General features: G+C 35.6%; 1 protein-coding gene across 6 annotated transcripts in view; it reads left to right on the top strand.

Moving 5' to 3' along the window:
• ROBO1 (roundabout guidance receptor 1) overlaps positions 1-20,382 on the top strand; it is a 1,120,365-nt gene that overhangs the window by 773,800 nt on the left and 326,183 nt on the right. For all 6 annotated transcript variants that reach the window (XM_053220691.1, XM_027077557.2, XM_053220692.1 and 3 more), the window contains one exon: positions 17,978-18,304. In XM_053220691.1, the coding sequence (XP_053076666.1) occupies positions 17,978-18,304 (327 nt within the window). The remainder of the gene's footprint in view (positions 1-17,977; positions 18,305-20,382) is intronic.

The following is a 20,382-nucleotide window of genomic DNA, read 5'->3' as shown; positions in this document are numbered from 1 at the left end:
TTGGACAGCACTGGATTGGAATGTAAGATTAATGAGGGGTGCCTGGGTGGCTCAGTTGGTTAAACATCCAACTTCGCTCAGGTCATGAACTCATGGGTCGTGAGTTCGAGCCCCGCATTGGGCTCTGTGCTGATAGCTCAGAACCTGGAGCCTGCCACGAGTCTTTCTCTCGCTCTCTCTCTGCCCGTCCCTCACTCGCACTCTGTCTCTCTCTCAAAAATAAATAAATATTTAAAAAAAGAATGTAAGAATAAGGAAATCTGGCCCCATTGTAGTTTTTATAATGTTGAGAATTATGTTTTAAAGTTGTCCCTATGAAACTTTCTTTAAGTAGGAGCAGACATTTTCTTTACAAAAGGAGCTGCCCTATTAAAAAGTACTTCTAATTAAATAACAACTATTGTATGTTTTTTTTTCTCTCTTTGAAAGGAATAAACATGCTTACAGAAGATAAATTACCTAATGGTTTCAGCTTGTACTTGGAATGTAATCATCTCAAGACTCTTTTTATGTACATGGGATTTTCCCACCAAAAAACTTGCTCCCAAAAACAGTTCTTACTGTGCTCAAAGAAGTAGGAGTGACCTCAATATTTCGTCACATTATAAAACAGGTTTAAAGGTGATCTGCAAACGTAAAGCTGTGGTCTCAACAGCCTTCAGGATTTGTCCTTATGTTGCTATATTACATCAACATGTTTTGTGTGTCATCAAAAGCATTTCTGTACAAAATGTACAGGCAGTTTAGCATTAAATCTTAAATATACCTTTTAGCTAGCATTTTCCTGAACACATTGACTATAATTTATAAATTATCAAGTATAGTTATCTTAGGAGATACACAGTGTAACTATAAATTATAACTTGAAACTATAGTTCTTGAAATAAAACGTTCTGGGAATGGGATGGAAAGAAACCCTGCTCTGCGCTCTTTTTAAAATATCATCTGTTGAGCTTCAAGTTGCTTTTTAAAGTCTTAGAGTTATGTCATACTCAATGTATGAAGAAAATGAAATTTACAGTGTTGGTTTCTTAAAGTCAAACACAAGTTTAAAATGAAAACAGCCCTAAGCTAGCTTTCTTCTTGTCTCTTAGATCCTGAACCTCAGAGCTGTTGGACCGAGTTGTGTGAATTCTTCCTTCAGAATGCTTCTTGGATTTTTCATTTATTTCATTCCCATCACCTTCGTTGCCTCACATCTAAGCTGTGGGGGTGATTATCTTAACAGGTGCTGGGGATCCCCTCTCTACTCCGCATCCTGCCCAGCCCTGTGAGTTTAATGCTCTTCAACAACATTTCCATCATGTTATTTTACTTCCCAAAATCTTTTAAGAACTTCCTTGTTGCGGGGCGCCTGGGTGGCGCAGTCGGTTAAGCGTCCGACTTCAGCCAGGTCACGATCTCGCGGTCCGTGAGTTCGAGCCCCGCGTCGGGCTCTGGGCTGATGGCTCAGAGCCTGGAGCCTGTTTCCGATTCTGTGTCTCCCTCTCTCTCTGCCCCTCCCCCGTTCATGCTCTGTCTCTCTCTGTCCCAAAAATAAATAAACGTTGGAAAAAAAAAATTAAAAAAAAAAAAAGAACTTCTTTGTTGCTAATAGGCTAGAATCCAGAAGCCTTTTTCGAACATTTTTAGATCTTAATAGTTTGGCTACAGATAGCTTTTCAACTCCTAGTTTCTATTAGCCTTGGACCGAACCTTTCTTACAAATCATTCTGGGCTTCTTCGTATCACATTATTCTGTTCCTTCCTTGTTTACCCCATTTGGAAGCATCCTTCCTACTCATCTGTGCTTATCGCTTGCTTACGGGTTGAATTGTGTCCCATGAAGAGTTGATAACGTTTTAACTCCAATATCTGTGAATGTGGAGATTATTTGGAAATAGAGTCGTTGGAGATGAGCAAGTTAAGGTGAAGTCACTAGGGTGGGCCTTACTGCAATATGACTGTGTCCTTATAAAACGGGGAAATTGGGGGTAGGGGTACCTGGGTGGCTCAGTCGGTTAAACGTCCGACTTTGGCTCAGGACATGATCTCAAGGCTTGTGAGTTCGAGCTCTGCATTGGGCTCTGTGCTGACAGCTCAGTGCCTGGAGCCTGCTTTGGATTCTGTGTCTCCCCCTCTCTCTCTGCCCCTCCCCTGCTCGTGCTCTGTTTCTCTCTGTCTCTCAAAAATAAATAAAAATAAAAAAAATTAAGAACGGGAAAATTGGGACACAGAAGCAGAGACACAGGGACACTGCCATGTGAAGATGAAGACAGTTTGGGGTGGGTGATGCAGTGGAAACCAAGGAACTTCCAGTAAACTCCTAGAATGTAGGAAGAAGGCATGGCGCGATCCTCCCTCACAACCCTCAGGAGCTATCCCTGCTGCCACTCTAATCTTGGACTTCTAGCCTCCAGACCCACAAAACAATAAATTTCTGGGTTTTTTAAGCCACCCTGATCGTGATACTTTGTTATGACAACACTAAGAAATAGATACACCCATTATTCTGTTGTCTATTTAAAAAAAAATGTCAGTGCCCCTCTTCAAGAATATGGTGGTCTTTTCTGTGGATGGATCTACTCTCTACAAAAATGCAAATATATTCATAAACCCCAAACTTCAAGTCTTTTAAGGAGCAAAGAACTTCTGACCAACCCAAATCGCATCCAGCCCCTCGTATCCAACCAAAACCTCATCTTCTGTGAGAAAGCAGTTTGCTTTACCTAACTTTCAGCTCTTGTTTCTTCTCTGGCGTTTACTCTGTGTATTTTGCTCTTGGTACTTCATCGTGTGCTTGTTGGAGTCTGAGCTCTTCAACATAGGTAGGGCCCTCCCCACTTGTAAACACTAATCTTTCTAGGGCCTAAACTCCCAGATCGTAAGGTTTTGTAAGACAGAGTTACTTCACCAGCGTTGCAAAGTAATTATATACCTAAAGTAGAAGGAGATCACATGTTCACCATTCAATAAATGCCTGGAACATACTAAGTGCTCAGTACTTAACTGCCAGCTATTGTTATTCCCTAGTATTAATGTCTGCTAAAGTACTTCTCCACAGAAAATAACTTGAACTTCCTGCTTCATCAAGGGAATAATTATAACAGGTTACTCCACTCAGCCTGTGCGGAGTCCAGCATCCAGGGGAAAGTAGGTGTGAAAAGAGGTTTAAAATAAGAAGTCAGGGAAGCAGGCAGTGCTGCATGGCAACACCATGTAGGACGTGCAGGCTCTGGAGTCTGTATCTTAGAGTTTGAGTCTCAGCTCTTTATGAATTTTTGGGAGGTATTGTGCAGTATGATATGACATTGTGCAAATATGATATATGTGCAAATATCTCTATAAATCATTTAGGAGCTATTTACCCCCTCTGAGCTTTTCTTTATTCATCAAGAAAAAGTAATTATCCTTATACTTCTTATGAAAATTAGAACCTCTTCTAAAACTGTGTCGATTTTATATCTCTGGGCATGGCCACAGAAATTTGCATCTATTTCCAAGAATTCACAGACACTTAGAAGCACATCCTGAACAGGCAAAGAATACCACTTCTTTAGTCTTTTTTTACAAAAGGTTTCACTCCTAACCTCATGTTTGTAGGATTCAGAGAACAGGGTTCCTGTTTCTGGCTACCAGGAATGTTTTATTTACTGTCAACCTTAATCAAATATTTTCGATCTGTTGACTAGTTTTTCTTTGTTTGTAAGGTGTGAGGCTTGACAGATTTATCTGTTCTTATTCTAGCTTTAACATGGTATATTAATCTCATTTTATGGATGGAGAAACTGACCCAGTAACTGAGGTTGGTAAAGTAGAAATTTATGGGCTTAGGAGAAAAGCCAGAATATTCTGATATGAATCCACTCCATTCTCTTCTCCCAACTTCCATTTGGAACCAAAGTGTTTCCTTTTCCTAGTTTTTCTTATATGAATTTGAGAGTTAAACAAAACAGAACAAAACAAAACCTTTGGGTTTATGATGTTTATTCTTATACAAAGTAAATTCTTAAACAGTTGTACTGTTTTATACATAGTATACTGATCGCATAGTTTACTGGTCACATGTCCAAATTAGGGAGTAGGATCCCTACTCCCATGGATCTGAATCTTTATCGGTTAGTACCTGTTAAGTTTTGGGCTAACTACTTAATTTTTGTGCCTCAGGTTTCTCATCTATAAATTATGGATCCTAATAGGACCCACGTAGGAACATTTTTGATTCCATTTTAATACAGCTAATGGTTGGAATATGAATATGTCTTAGCTATTCTCTTCTGACATTCAATATTAATGAGATAATTATGAAAATATTAGTTGTGTCCTTCTGAGACTTTTTGAGAAAGTATTATGTTTTTTTTTTCTAATAAACACACCAGCATAACTAAGTAACCATATAGAAGCAAGTCAAACCGTGTAAGGATTCTGGAAGTTATATAAGGTGGCAGTGTCACTTTGAACCATCTCCTATGCATCCCATGCTCCATAAACATTTTGATTCATCTTTTTCTTTTAAAAAACGTTTTCATGTGCAAAATCCACGACTCTTGTAGTTCTGTAGGATTTTTGCATTTTCTTGGGTGTCAGGTTTGCAAAGAGAGATCAACATCTTTAATCTCCAAGACCACAAAAGTATGGCTTTGTATGTGTAGAATGGTAAGAACTCAAAGAAGGGGCTTGCAGTCAAGATGGTGTTTTGTGTGTTATGGATTAAAGCTATTATGAAGTGAAATGAAAACTCTAGAAGCTGGCAGAAGCTCCCCTTCAGCTCTGCATGTGAACATACAGCCTGTTGCAATGGTTACAGTGAAGCAAAAACAAAACATTAGAAAGAATAGTCTGCTTACACTTTGCCAAGAGAAAAGTTTATGAAGGGAAAAGTCAGTAAAAATACCTGATTCCTTGAGTATTTTCTTTATTATTATTTATTCCTCTACTTCTCTCCTTTTATAATCTCATTTCATTCATACAAGTCAAAGTAATCATTTTAAATTTATATGTGCATATCTCTATATAGATATGTATATAGATATGTGTGTATATATATGTATTTATATTTGCAGATATTTCTTTTCAAGAACATTACACTCATGTTTAGGTTTAAGGCTTTGTTATGTGTGTGCGTGCGTGTGTGTGTGTGTGTGTGTGTGTATACATATATATGAACAGTTTTGAGTTCACAGCCAGATTGAAGGGAAGGTACAGAGTTAGAGATGTCCCATATACTCCCTGCTTCCACAAATACATTTTCCACCAGAGTAGTACATTTGTTACAACCGACGAACTTACATTGATACATCATAATCACTTCAAGTCCATGGGTAACAAGATCACCTATAACTTTACCTTTATTGAAACACTGTGCTTTCTGTGTATTAAACATCAACTAGTATATTGACACAAATCTGTTGCTTTACATGGTACCCTTGGGAGGTCTTTAGATGTTATGTATCACTAGTTGATCACATGGATGAATTTATAAGACTTTTAGCACATCTGTAATACAGTTTGGTGACTGATTTCATGTTGTTCCTTATATATGTGTGTGTGTGTGTGTGTGTGTGTGTATGTGTGTGTGTATCTATATATGTGTGTGTGTGTGTGTATATATATATATTTCTTTGTGTATATATATATGTGTGTGTGTGTGTGTGTGTATATATATATATATATATATATATACTCACACATATATAACACACATATATATGTGCTGTTAGTTCTTGGCTTCCATATACATATATATATATATATATATATATTTCTTTGTGTATATATATATATGTGTGTGTGTGTGTATATATATATACACATATATATATACACATATATATACATATATATATATATACACACACACACATATATATATATATATATATACACACACACACATATATATATATATACACACACAAAGAAAGAATACTTTTATTTTTTAATAATTTTTTAGAGATTTTATTTTTAAGTAAACTCTGTACCCAACATAGGACTCGAACTCACAACCCTGGGATCAAGAGTCCTACATTCCACCAACTGAGTCTCCCAGGTGCCTCTTTCTCTTTGTTCTTCTTAAAATCTCTGTATGTGCTGTTAGTTCTTGGCTTCCATATACAAACTGTAGAGCCAAGTACAGAGTAATTGCTCAATAAGCACTTGTGGAATTGAAATAATTTTACTTCTGTGTATCATTTTGGATGATTTTCTTCTGGACCTCTGCCATTTACCAGTCATCATTCTCATGGTTTTAGAATTAAACCAGGTAAAGAAAGCAAACAAGTAGAGAAATTACTATAGGTTTCCTCTTTGCATTGGATTTCTGTCTGTATTTCCACATTGGGTAGACTGTTACATTTTTGTATTAAAAAGCATCAAATCTGACAATAATGTGGCAGTTTATTTCCTGCATTCACTTTGTCTCACAGCCAACGTTTTTCTTATTTGTCTAATAAGTTGACCAAGAGCTGACTCTTCTTTTTCTGTCCATGATGTTTACATAAGATGTAATACATTTTCTGTCTTAGGACAGAAATGTCTTAAAAAATTGTATCTTAGGACAATTTGAATATACTTTTTATTTCATTTGATCAGTAATTTTGGTACCAGTTACCATGATGGATATTTGTGATAGGATGTTGTTGTTTTTTTAATCTTATTTAATCTGACTTTTTAAGGAGAGGGGGTGTCCAATGGCCCCTGGAAATAATTGAAGGAGATTTTTATTACTAAATTTGAGAAGGTCATGGTTAAACTGGGTTGAGTTGGTCAACCTAAGAGGATTTCTGTATTTAAAATGAATGAGCTAATTTCACCTTACTAATTTTGTCTTCATCAATAAACTAAAAATACATGGATTTTTCCATATACTTTTCCTGGGAAGTTGTGTTCAGAGAAAGAGATTACTGTTTTCACACTGAGGATATCTATTAGAAAGTTCTTGGGACTTGGTCCTAAAATGATGCTATATATCTGATTATCTAATAAATCAATCTTTAGAATTATCTATGCTTGTAAATTATATGTTTAAACATTAAGTTGTTGGGCTAATGGATAAATAAGAATTAAAATTTGAAGCTTTTCTGGAGCGCCTGGGTGGCTCAGTCAGTTAAGTGTCTGACTCCAGCTCAGGCCATGATCTCACAGTTTGTGAGTTTGAGCCCCGTGCTGGGCTCTGTGCTGACTGCTCAGAGCCTGGAGCCTGCTTTGGATTCTGTGTCTCCTTCTCTCTCTGCCCTTCCCTTGCTCACGCTTTCTCTCTCTCTCTCTCTCTCTCTCTCTCTCTCTCTCTCTCTCTCAAAAATAAGTAAACATTAAAAATTAAAAAAAAAAATTGAAGCTTTTCTTTGAACAGAATTAACAAATGTTTAAAGATATGTTTTAGTTTAAAATCCCTTAAGGAATATAATCCAAAATAAAAATAGGGCATTTCACTAGACATCAGCATTTCAGGAAGTTTTGATCACTGTGAACCAAACTGAAGGCACAAATAAGCATATTTTAAAAGGTGATATGACTAAGAATGTGACATGACAGAAAAATCAGATATTTAACTCATTTTCCAGTTTTATACCTTAAATAATTATAATTTTGAAGTAGTATTTTAGAAGGACAATATTTGCTTTCTCTTTCAATAAACTTTAAAATGTTTAAAATAAATAAGTAAATAAATAAACATCTTTTAAAAAGGTATTAACATACAGAATGATAAATGCATATACACATCATAAAAATTAAAGAAAAAAAAATACCTTAGAAAAAAGTGACCCTATTCCAAAAGGAAAAAGAAAAGAAAAAAAGCCAAACTTACTTTCAGAAGAAAAGAAACAGAACAACAGATCTGAAATCAGAGAGAGAGAAAAAAAAAAGATGGTTTTAGAGTTAGGAGATTTTTTTGGGAGATTTCTTTTTGTGTCAAAAGTTGTATATGTTGATATTTCATGTAAGGTACTTTTTCCATTAGATCAACCACACAATAGCTTTGTTTTCGACTCATGAGTTATTTACTTATTCTGTTAGAGAATGAAGATTAGGGAGTATATTTTAAGTTAACATCTGGAATACACTCTAAGTCCCCAGATTTTGTATGTCAAGTGAGAGAATCAGTCTCTCAGTGCCTATTATTGGGGTGCTCTGTAGAATATATAAGATCTAAATCCAAGATATAATGAGAGAGAAATCGGGTAGATACAGGGGAGGTGAAAATGACAGTTTGCTAATGTGTAAATAAATTTCTTTAGAAATTCTTGTACATGTCAGAAGTAGTGACTGACTTTAAAAATAAGTGAAGTTGACTGCATTCCTATAGGGATTTCTCAGTAATCTTTTAAAAGGCTGTTTTAAGTATTTGTTTTCCTAAAGTGTAATTCTCTTTAGGTAATTATCCATAAAATTACAATTGTATACTCCATTTTGACAACATTAATTCACTTAGATTCAAGGGTCCTCAAAATATAACTTAAATATGACTACCTAATTTAAGAAGTAAAGTTGCAAGCCTTATTTTTAGTACTTTAATTGATTTTAGGTTATTGAGTCAGTAAATTAATATCTATAATGTACAGATTGTATAAATGTCTAATGCAAGTCATTAGAGAAGGAATGGATAAGTACTACTTTACATAATAATTTAGAAAAACTTCATATGGTTAGTGGATCATATTATATCCCTATTTGTTTTTACGTACTTTTTTAATATATGTAAATCATAACCGTAGTCACATAGAATGTTCTTTAAAAAATTTTTATTTATTTTGAGAGAGTGAGGGAGCAGGGGCAGGCAGAAAGAAAGAGAGACAGAGAGAGAGAGAGAGAGAGAGAGAGAGAGAGAATCCCAAGCAGGCTCTATAGTCAGCATGGAGCCCAACATAGGGCTTGATCTCATGACCCTGAGATCATGACCTGAGCCGAAATCAAGAGTCTGATGCTTAACTGGCTGAGCCACCCAGGCACCTCTACATACTTTCAATTTGTGACTTAAAAATATGATCTTAAACACAAAAATCAAGTGAATTTCAGGATAGAAATTTTTCCCATGGAAATTTAAATTCAGGACAGAGGAAGTTTGGTAAGCAAGGTTTCTTTCATACAGTATGAGTATTTTTGAGTTGTGAATTCAATAAGAAAGTCTGCTCATGTTCTTTATATTGAGGTTATAGTTGGCTTAAATTTATAACCATCTGCAATTTCCATATTATATATAAAAATGTGAAATGTAGATTAATGATTACAATTTGTGTAATCCGTCCTAATATGTTGAAACTCTAATATTATGATGAACTATGTTTCCCAGCAATAAAAAACATTCACAGGACCACCCAAATACTGTTTTTCACAGTTTAAAATATTGTTCAGAATTTCTTGTATGTGAAAAGATGGTTCTAACAGCTGAAATAAGCTATTATATTTTTAGGCCTATTTTGGTTCATTATGGTAGGTATTAGTAAATAAAGGTTTATTTGTGAATTTTGATACCTCGTATATCTATAAAAAGTTTTCTTGGGGCACCTGGGTGACTCAGTCGGTTAAGCTTTTGACTTTGGCTCAGGTCATGATCTCAGTGGATCTGTATGGGATATTTTCCATAAGGAACATGGACACGTTATTATAGACAGCTTTAGACAGACTCGAATTCTGATGATTGTTAGTTGAGCAGTAAGTTGGGTGGGCTAAATGCTCTAGTTTTGTTTTTCGTCCCTTTTGATAGATGTTTTGCTGGAATTTTGCCAGATCTTGCCAAGAAATGTGTAAATGGGAAAGAATCTTGAGTTGAGTTCTCAACCCAAACTAGAGACTTGCTTAGTTTGTAACTTTTCTTACAAATTTAGAAAAAAAAAAAAGTAACTGATTTCTGTATAAAATAGTAGAAATCCTAATATAATTCCAGGACAGGAGGAAGAGGAGAATCATAAAAGTAAACATTGGTGTTTATGCCAATTTCTAATACTACATTAATGGTCACAATCAAGGGTCAATGTAATATTTAAGGCATTAGGGATTATGCTACCCTATAAAATAGAGATATTTTTATACTCGTTTTACAGATGAAGAGACTAACATTCAGAGAGGTTAAGCAATTTATCTGAGTTTACACAGCTAAGAAGTAAAAGAGTTTGGGTTTGAATCCAGGCACTGAGTCCATTCTCTAGATTGAAGAAACTTTCCCTACAAGTGCTACATTAGTTTATTTTTTCATTTTTTGTTTTTGTTTTTCCCTCACCTAAGCTATTTCTTCCTGGTGAACTTCAGGCTGTTAAGGTCAATATATATATATATATATATATATATATATATATATATATATATTTTAAGTTTATTTATTTTGAGAGAGAGAGAGAGAGAGAGAGAGAGAGCGTGCGCGCACACACAAGTGGGGGAGGGGCAGAGAGCAAGAAGGGGAGAGAGAGACTCCCAAGCAGGCTCTGCACCCTCAGCTCAGAGCCAGGGTGGAGATACAATTCAGAGCCCATGAGATTATGACCTGAGCTGAAGTCGGAGGCTCAAATGACTGAGCCACCAGGGCATCCCAAGGTCAAGGATTATATCTCATATTTCTTTGTGTTGCCAATGCTTAGAGCAATTCCTAATACAATATATGCTTAATATATAGGTAAACTAATGGATAGGTGAGAAAATTTAGACTTTAGCATATGCAAATATTTTTATTTGAAGAAGGTAGAATTCTCCTGTTTGTATATTAATTGGAAATTTTACTACAAGGGTGAATAGGAAGCATGAACCCAGCTAACTGACTTCAACCCTATAATCCGTTTAGTGACAGCTCAGGGAGAAATCCTGCCTGATTTGAGTGAGTTGAGGTCATTTCTGCAGCTAATGCCTTAGTAGCTTCTGCTGTATTTGGGTCCCCTGACAGAAAAGTTTATTCTGCTTACACTCCTTATTATTAAAAATTGGAGCAGGGGGGAGAGCAAACGATATTGTTTTTTTTAAATTTAACTTATTCTACTGTCAGTCTTTTTCATTTCTCTTGGGACAGAGCCGTATAATATTAGATTCTGTAGGAATATTACAAAAACACCAGGGATTCACTTCTAGAATTCCATTTTGGGCAATTTTGGTAATCATTTTAGGTGATAACAGATACTATCAATGACACTCAGCTGATTTGGGGGATTATTTAGGGAGAATTACAATCATAGGAAATTAATATGAAACAAAGTACCTAAAGAAAATGCATGATTCATTAATCATGTAGTTGTTTTAGTGCATTCTGTTTCCCTTGTGTTTCTTTCCTCCATATAGTTCCAGGTGAAACTATGTTTTTTGTTTTTTGGGTTTTTTTTTCCGTGATATGGTCTGTTTTTTTATTTATTCCAATGATGAGTGAGTATTTGGGAAATGTGTATGAGTCAGTGGTCTACTCGCTACACAGTGAGTAATTAATGGATGCCGTCTTCTTATTTTTAACAAATATCTCCTTGTAGGATGAAATTCTGACAGGAAAATTACAGGATTGGTGCCCACGATAAGATTTATGTTAATAATTGGAGGCTGTATGCTCCTTAAAATGTAAATGGAGCCTGAACAAAAAGGTTAAGAGGCGAAGGCTCTTTTAAGAATATAGGTGTTCTTTTACAAATACAGGTTTGTTGTCAAGGCAGATCTAAATCCCCCACCCCCACCTAGGACAGATGTCACCAATTGTCTGTTAATATTCGTTGTGCATCTGTCAGCGAATTACTGAACTTGTTACTCTTGTGCCTTTAGTAATTTTACAAGCATTTCTGTGCTGTAAGATGTTTTCATAGGATATATGATACAAGTGGATATTTTAATCATTTAATGGTTTCTAGTTTTAACCTCCCGAGGAATATGAAAGAGAAATTCAGATCAAAATAAGACTGTGTTAATAAAATAAATACTGTTTCATTCAATCTACTAAGAAGAAGCAGACTTGAAAACATAAACAAAACCCTGAGACGAATGTTATTGCCATGCTAGGAAAAAAGAGTAGAAACATATATATGAAAAAAGAATAAAATTACATATGTGTGTGTTTTGCACATCTCAACAGAATGTTACCAAGATCTGTCTTTTAAATAGTTTCTTGCTTGAGGTTCCTATAGAAGTAATGTTTTAAAGGGGGGAACGGTTTATATCCAAGTAGGAGTTTGGTTTCCTCATCATAAATCTCATGTGACTTTGATATATTTCCTTGAAATACTTAGCACTAATGTGTCTATCTTTTTCCAGCTGTGGTTGTGTAAATATTTAGATATTTCAGTCACTCGTGTTTATATTTTATCTTCCAACTGGGCAGTTGTTGAAGGAATTCTGCCTTGCCCTTTTCTCCGATGTTGGCCTTGCCTAAAGTCAACTGTGTTCTATTCCCAAGGTTCTACCAGGATTCTTGCCGAGGGCAGCTGACATTATCATCCTTGTTCCTTGTTAAAGCCTCACTCGGCCAGTCCCTTTCTTCTTTCACCTTCTCTTCTATGAGAGACGGTTTCCTGTGAAAAGTTTGGCTGAAAATAGGAAGTTGGTTTTACCGAGTGTAATAGAAACCTTATATCTTATAACATAAAACAAACCAAAATAACAACAAATTAACGTTAACTAGAGTGGTGGTTGTCAGGTGGCTTACAGGAACTCAGAGTTTATGATGGAAGAGAGAAGTCTTTTTATGAATAATGAATCAAGCATATTAGAGAGAGAGGCTTTGTGACATAGTGGAGGTGAACACCTCTTCTAGGGAGGAAGACTAACCTACGTTCTTCTGAGAGTCACATGTAGACTTCTGTATTTGACCTTGGCAAAACTCTCTCAAAGTTTCCCTTTACGAAAATGAGTCAATTATTGATAGAAGATGAGAGGCTTTTCCCTCAAAGTATGGTGGTAGGAAAAATTAGAGAACCAGTAATACTGAATTTTTTAAAAGATCTTTGTTTTTTTTAATGTAACCTCTACACCCAGCGTGGGGCTTGAACTCACAACCCGGAGATCAAGAGTTGTATGCTCCACCACCTGAGCCAGCCGGATGCCCCAGTGATACTGAATTTTCATTGTGCAAAGAGTTGTGTAGTAACTGAGGTATTAACAACTGACAGTATAAGGATATTTACTCCAAAATTCAACCTCCTATTTAGAGAAGATGACGCAATAGAAGAAAAGCTTTATACTTCCATTTGTTCATCATCAAAATCTTTACTGAGCAAAAGGAATATGCAGTCATGTGGTTTACAGTTAGGTGTTCTCTGTGTGCATAGGGAGAGAACAACAGATGCCACCACGTGTGACTACTTCTTGTTTTTATAATCCACGTTTTCAAAAATAAGCGTTCGAAAAGAACACTTCCGGTGTTGGAATCCAGAACAGACCAAACATGTTACTCTGTGGATTTTAGCTAATTAATCCTAGCAGTATTTATGGAATAGTTGGGAAGAGCAAGGGTTTAGAGTTTGACTAAGATTGAATCCCAGCACTGCCACCTTCCAGCTGAATGACAGCTGAGAGTCTCACTTCCCCCATATGGACACCAGATATACAACGCCCACCTCATAAAGATGTGATGGAAGAGATGATGGATAATAAATGCTAGTTTTCATTTTCTTTCCTTTCCTTTCTGCTTAGACTTGATAATAAAGAATAATTTATTACAGTTTTTCTGGTGATGAAATGATGGCCGTTTATAATTTTTATTGTGGAGGTTAACCAGTTACTCATTATAAATATCACTCGGGAATTGGAAAGTTCCTTTTCTGAAAGTTACACATTATGAGGAATGTGGGATTTCTATGTTTTTTGTTATGATCTTCAAAGGTATCAACTCTGTATTTAAGTAACTTTTTTTTCTAACCCTAATCATTCTTTCTTCATATTATTATATGCTAACAGAGTATATTTTCTTTGGAAATGTGTTCCTTAGAAAAAAATTCAGTAGGATATCCTGAAAAAAGAAAACTGAAGGGTTCAACGGCCAAATAATTTTGAGAAGTGCTGCATGGAATGAATACCTTTCTTTGTACGCATTATAATGTGCTTTAGCAAGACTAAAGACCCTGAGAGCTGCAGGTTTTTTTTTTTTTTTTTTTTTTTTTGAGCAATACATATTAACAATCTGGGGAAAGTGGATTCCAAGGAACATTTTTGAAAATTTAGCCTTTAGTAATACAGAAGCCATTTTATTGCTGAAACTCTTTTACTGAAAACTGCCGTGCTAACATTCTGGGGAAAGCTGAGGCCTGTGTTCTCCATTCCCAGAAGTCACACTAGCTGTGGCCCAGCTATACGGGACTGCAGGTTAGGGACACAGAGAGTCTTGAGCTCCACTGTACTTCAGTGGAGTCTGGGTAATCTCCAGGTTCTGTAATTGGCTGTTAATTCCTCAGTACACTGTCCCTAGACAGTTTTATTCTTTCCCATAGTTTCAGTCTCCAGATTGACTCTCATCTATGGCTCAAGCTGAGATTCTTTTCTGAGGTCCAACTTGGATATTCACTTGCCACCTTGTCATCTCCATTTGGATATTCAAGAAGTACTCCAGGCTCCTCTGTCCTTCCTCTCACCAGATTTCACTGTTTTATTCCCCACCTTCATTGGGATTGCCCTTCACCCACTGCTCTGATCACAAACTTGGAATCTCTCTACCGTGTGCTTCCTCTCCATCCTGCGCATTGTTCAATTCTGTTTTATCCCTTATTGCCAATGATCAGGCACTGTTGATTTTGTAACTATCTCTAGATTCTTTCTTCTGTTTTCTGCTCTGTCCAAGTCCAAGTTTTCAGAATTTAATTGAAGAGAACAAAATTTCCTGACCAATGACCTCCTAATTTAGCCTGCTATAGTCCAGTTTCATACTACCAGTAGTGAGCTCTTTAAAAACACACTTCGGGGCACCCGGGTGGCCCAGTCGGTTAAGCGTCGGACTTAGTTCGGGTCATGATCTCGTGGTCTGTGAGTTCAAGCCCCACATAGGGCTCTGTGCTTACGGTTCAGAGCCTGGAGCCTGCTTCAGATTCTGTGTCTCCTTCTCTCTCTGCTACTCCCCTGCTCATGCTCTGTCTCTCTCTGTCTCTCAAAAATAAATAAACGTTAAAAATTTTAAAAAAAAATTAGAAAAAAAAAACAAACTTGACTGTGCCCTAAAATAATTAAATGTTTTGTTGCCTTCAGGTAGATTCCAGAACTTTGGCTTGATACACAAAGCCCACCACATTATTGCTTCTGACTACTTCTTCAGGCACGTACTTGCTAATCTCTGACATGCACCTTATACTTAGGTCATACAAACTCCCTGAAGGTCCCACAAGTGTATCATGTTTTTTTGTAGCTGTGCCTCTGGGTGAAATCATCTCCTTTCTTTTATTCTTGACTTACTCTTCAAGACTCATCTCAAATTTTATGTGTCAGGATGCCTTCTCTTCCTTGCTCAGGCAGTTCTAAGTGTCCCCTCTTTGTTTTTTCATAGTAAATTGTGCATCTCTATTTCCTATCTGAAATGAACTTTCAGAATTTAAAATAATTTATTAATTAAATATATATTACCCCAGTAGTTGATTCTCATTTGCATCCACCCTTCACAATTACAGTCAAAGTCAAGGCTGGTAATATATTATAATGTTTTATTTTCTGAAATTTTCTAGCATTTGCAATTGAGTAATCTAAAATCTAACTTAAATTTCATTTGACTTCAGTATAGCCTTTGTGAGAGGATATGAGTTTCCAAGTTATTTTTTCCCCATGTTGCTGGTTTATTTCTTCCTCCTTTAGAACCCGGTTTCATTTAAAGAATTTATGGTATGTCGTATACCATGCATTGAACTAAAGCTGTTTCTCAATATTTCAGATTGCAAAACTATTACTCAGTATTTCAGATGATACTTTTTGTTATTTCAGGATTGATATAAGCAAATGCTCTTTTAATTTCATCATTCATTTGTTCATTTCATTGAGAAAATAATGTTAATTGTAGTAATTACAAATTAGAGATGTACATCAGCCCATGCAGAGTCTACGAAAGGTTGAATAGTATGGATATGGTTACAATTTAAAAAATAAAATCTTTAATGTCTCTTCACAGAATACATGATTATTAAGCCTCAGATCATTCCATTCAAATAGGTCTTCTCCATCAGCCCTTCATTCATTTTTTTTTCATTTATTCAACACATATTTATTGAGTACCTACGGTGTGCTCAGCACTCTGCCAGGCATAAGAGAAGCAACCATGAGCAAAATCAGACCCATAGATCTTACAGACTAATGGGAAAGATGGTATTCAAAGCATCAAACAAAAAAATTCAAATTGTAATTCTGATCATTCTTACCAACCTTAACTATATAGTGGTGTTTAGGTTTATAAAAGGGCCATTTAATTTTTGTGGTAAGATCAGGGAGGACAGAGATTTGAAAGGAAAGTGGATATTAACTAGGGTAAGATCATTTCCAACACAGACCCTGTGGCAGGTGTAGGCCTGTGGCAGAAGAAATCACAATGTGTTTGTAAAGTAACACAAGGTGGAGAAAAGCAGAGAAAGAAGTGGAACAGGAAGAGTCTGGAGAGCCAGATAGGGGAATGAGCACACTCTTGTAGATCTTGTTAAAGACTTTATCTTAAGAGCAGTGAGTTTATTTTAAGAGCCCCTGAAGTAGGGGAGAACCCAGATTGTATTTGCATTTCAAAGCCTTCATCTGGCTACACTGAAGTGAAGCTATTTAAGAGCTTTCCTAAATCCTGGTGGGAATTGATAGTAGTTTGATCTGGGTGGGTAGCTGGCTGTGGAGACGAAGAGGAATAGATTGATTTAAGAAATAGGGGAAAGAAAGGAAGGTGTCAAGGAAGCCTGGTTTCTACTTTGCATTATTCATTGAGATTGGATGACTAGATAAGATCAAGGTTTGGGGCTCAATTAAATTAAGCCTTGGGCTGTTGCATTTGAGAAATCTTTAAGAAATTTACATATTAAATCTTTCCGCGGCAGCAATATGGTAGGAATATTAAAAAATATGAATCTTTATCCCTGTTTCAAAAGTTATAATCTCATTGGGAAAAAAATAAAGTACAGACAGGAAATATTTAAATGATATGTACACTCAGAACTTCACTTATTAAGTAATCCATAAGGTACAGAATGTAGGCCCTCACCCAGGGTCCTTTTTCATTTTATGTTAAATTTAATTATTTAAACTCCGTTACATAACATTTCATCTTTGAAGTATATTAAATATTAACATATAATTATTGGTACCTAATGAAATTCATTCAAATTCTGGGAAAGTGTACACACATGCGTACTTTTATTATTTAGGAAGATATAAAAATCTATATAGAGAGCAGTTTCATCATGTATTTGAATATGAATTTCACTAGTGTACTGGATAGTTTTTTAAAGTGTTGATTGATGTTAGTTACAAAGGAGATTCTCAGAATCCATACAATTATTTGTAATGCTCTACAATTCCCTCACACATTCCTCTGCAGAAAACAGGCACAGAATGTGGTCTGTACAGACAGGATGATGGGTTCTGAAAGCATTTGTGGTCAAGGGATTTGAAGAGCAGACAGAATTTGTCCAGGCAAAATTGAAGCAAGAGCACTTTCTAAGTGGAGGGCCAACAGGATTCAAGAATTGGAAGATGTGCTTAAGGTGGACAACAGAGGGATTAATTAGTAAATAGGGATGGCAGGGTAGTCAGTATTACCCACTGTTTACATAGTAGTAAGCCTAGGCTTTTATTTTTTTTATAAATTTTTTTTTTAATGTTTATTCATTTTTGAGAGACAGAGAGAGACAGAGCATGAGCGGGGAAGGGGCAGAGAGAGAGGGAGACGCAGAATCCGAAGCAGGCTCCAGGCTCTGAGCTGTCAGCTCAGAGCCCGACGCCGGGCTCGAACTCATGAACTGTAAGATCATGACCTGAGCCGAAGTCGGGCACTCAACCGACTGAGCCACCCAGGCGCCCCAAGCCTAGGCTTTTGAACTAAGTTCCGTAACTGTTTCCAAGTGGTAATATGAAGATATTTTCATCAATTCTTCTGCAGGCTCCCGTCTTCGTCAGGAAGATTTTCCACCTCGCATTGTTGAACACCCTTCGGACCTAATTGTGTCAAAAGGAGAACCTGCAACTTTGAACTGTAAAGCTGAAGGCCGCCCCACACCCACTATTGAATGGTACAAAGGGGGGGAGAGAGTGGAGACAGACAAAGATGACCCTCGATCACACCGAATGTTGCTGCCAAGTGGATCTTTATTTTTCTTACGTATAGTACATGGACGAAAAAGCAGGCCTGATGAAGGGGTCTACGTCTGTGTAGCAAGGAATTACCTCGGAGAGGCCGTGAGCCATAATGCATCGCTGGAGGTGGCTAGTAAGTACAACGGGCTTTTATAGCGGGAATGGTACTTTGGGATCATTTGCCTGGAGAATGGTAATAAAAAGTCAAATCTGTATCCCAGGCTTTACCTGAGGAAAATTTCTAGCTTTCTATTTGAATACGATCCTCTACCTATTTAATTTTTTCATAATTTTCATTGTAACTGGTTATTCAAAGCTAAATTGGGATTTGCCCATAGTTGTTGAACCATTTTACTTTTAATTTGGAGCTGCTTTCTGTTGAACATTTTCACTGAAATCGATTTAGTTCTTCTCCTTTGTTGCTTTTAAATATATTGAATATCCGTATGTTTCTCTAAAAATAATAGCATGGGGTATTTTTCACTTGTCTTCATTTGGGGAAATACTTTCAACTGGTGGTATAGATAAGGTTTTAAACTGTTTCTAATTCTTAGGAATATATTATACTTCTGGTAAACTATAGCTAGAGAAATGTATGTATGTGCCTCATTCTTTATTATCTTGGCTGTTGTAGTGCACTGTAGGAGGAAAATCCGTGTATGTCATCCTTAGGTAGTTAATGGTTTAGTTTATATGCATAAATACCAGATGTAGCTCATTTGCAATGACCTCAAGAAGGATCTGTTGACTAATGATTAAGTTGTTATATATCTAGAGTCTAAGTGTGTAATATGTTTGAATACAAATTGGGCTTCTCTTATTTTCAATAAACATTTAAGAGGTAGGCAGAGGGTTTCATTTCCTTGAAAGAATCATTCTGTGTATGCGTGTGTGTGTGTATATATATATATATATATATACATATATATATATATACATATATATACATGTATATACACACAGACATATATAAATATATATACACATATATATATGCATATATATATGAATTACATAGGGATTGGCTGGAAAGACAGATGAAATTTAGATCTCTAGTTCACTTTAACTACATAAAATTACAGGTGAACCTGAATATATAACTATATGTAAATTTATATATAATATTTTTCAAGATGATTGATGTTTTGATATAATTTATATTCAGAATTTTAATTATATAATCAGTTTCATAATCTCTGACATTATCTCCATTATTCAACTAGAACTTGAATATATAGATCCACAGATAATTACACAGTTATACAAAGAATTTTGAAACAGATTTTACAACTTAATCAGATTATTAATGTGGAATCAGCTCCCAAGAATTTAGATGAGTTGATCACACTCAGAACTATGTAGTACTTGCAATGAGACAATGCCAAAGATGTCTAATATGAGCATAAAATTTAATTACCTAAAAATGCAAATAACCATTGAAGACTATGTCAGCACTAGCCATTCACATTTTTAAAACATTCACTTGAAACTCAAGTTTATATTTCTCTGTTCACATTTACTTCATCATAAACTTATGTACGTTCTCTTATTGCCTTGATTCCCAGTGAAAATCTTAGAACTACATCAATGAGATGTATAAAAGTTGTAATCATAGTAGCAGGCTATTTTGTTTTCTTTTTTTTTCTTTTTCTCTTTTTCTTTATCCCAACTTTAAATGTAGCACAGGCAAAAGAAGTTTAAATGTTTTTATAAAAGGATGTATATATTTTGATAAAGTCATCTTTGAGGTTATGATATTAATACCTTTCTAACTTTTGACACGTTTATATTTAGAATGCTTATTCCCTGTGGAGATAAAATTAAGTTAACATTTGAAAACAAATTTAGAGAATCCTGAAAAATGATGTAGATGACCTAGGCCAACTCTTATTCTTGGTAGTTAAGAAACTGAAGACTGGAGGGAAAAACAGAGTCATTGTTTATTGCCTGAAATTATAATTCCTTATAAATGAAGTGTATACCAATAGACATATAAAAGATCATCTTGTGTTTCTGTGTTATTTCTTACTCTACTTAAATTCTGATTATTGCCAGAATTTTTAGAAAAGGTTACACTTAAATAGAATGTCTAAATGCTTACCTTCTAGATCTTGCCTTTCTTTCTTTTTTTTTTAAATTATTGTTTTTAATGCTTGTTTATTTTTGAGAGAGAGAGAGAGAAAGTCAACAGGTAGGGGCAGAGAGAGGGAG

The sequence above is a fragment of the Acinonyx jubatus genome, chromosome C2, assembly GCF_027475565.1.
Source record: "Acinonyx jubatus isolate Ajub_Pintada_27869175 chromosome C2, VMU_Ajub_asm_v1.0, whole genome shotgun sequence".
Classification (NCBI taxonomy): domain Eukaryota; kingdom Metazoa; phylum Chordata; class Mammalia; order Carnivora; family Felidae; genus Acinonyx; species Acinonyx jubatus.
This window is presented reverse-complemented; position numbering and strand designations above follow the sequence as displayed.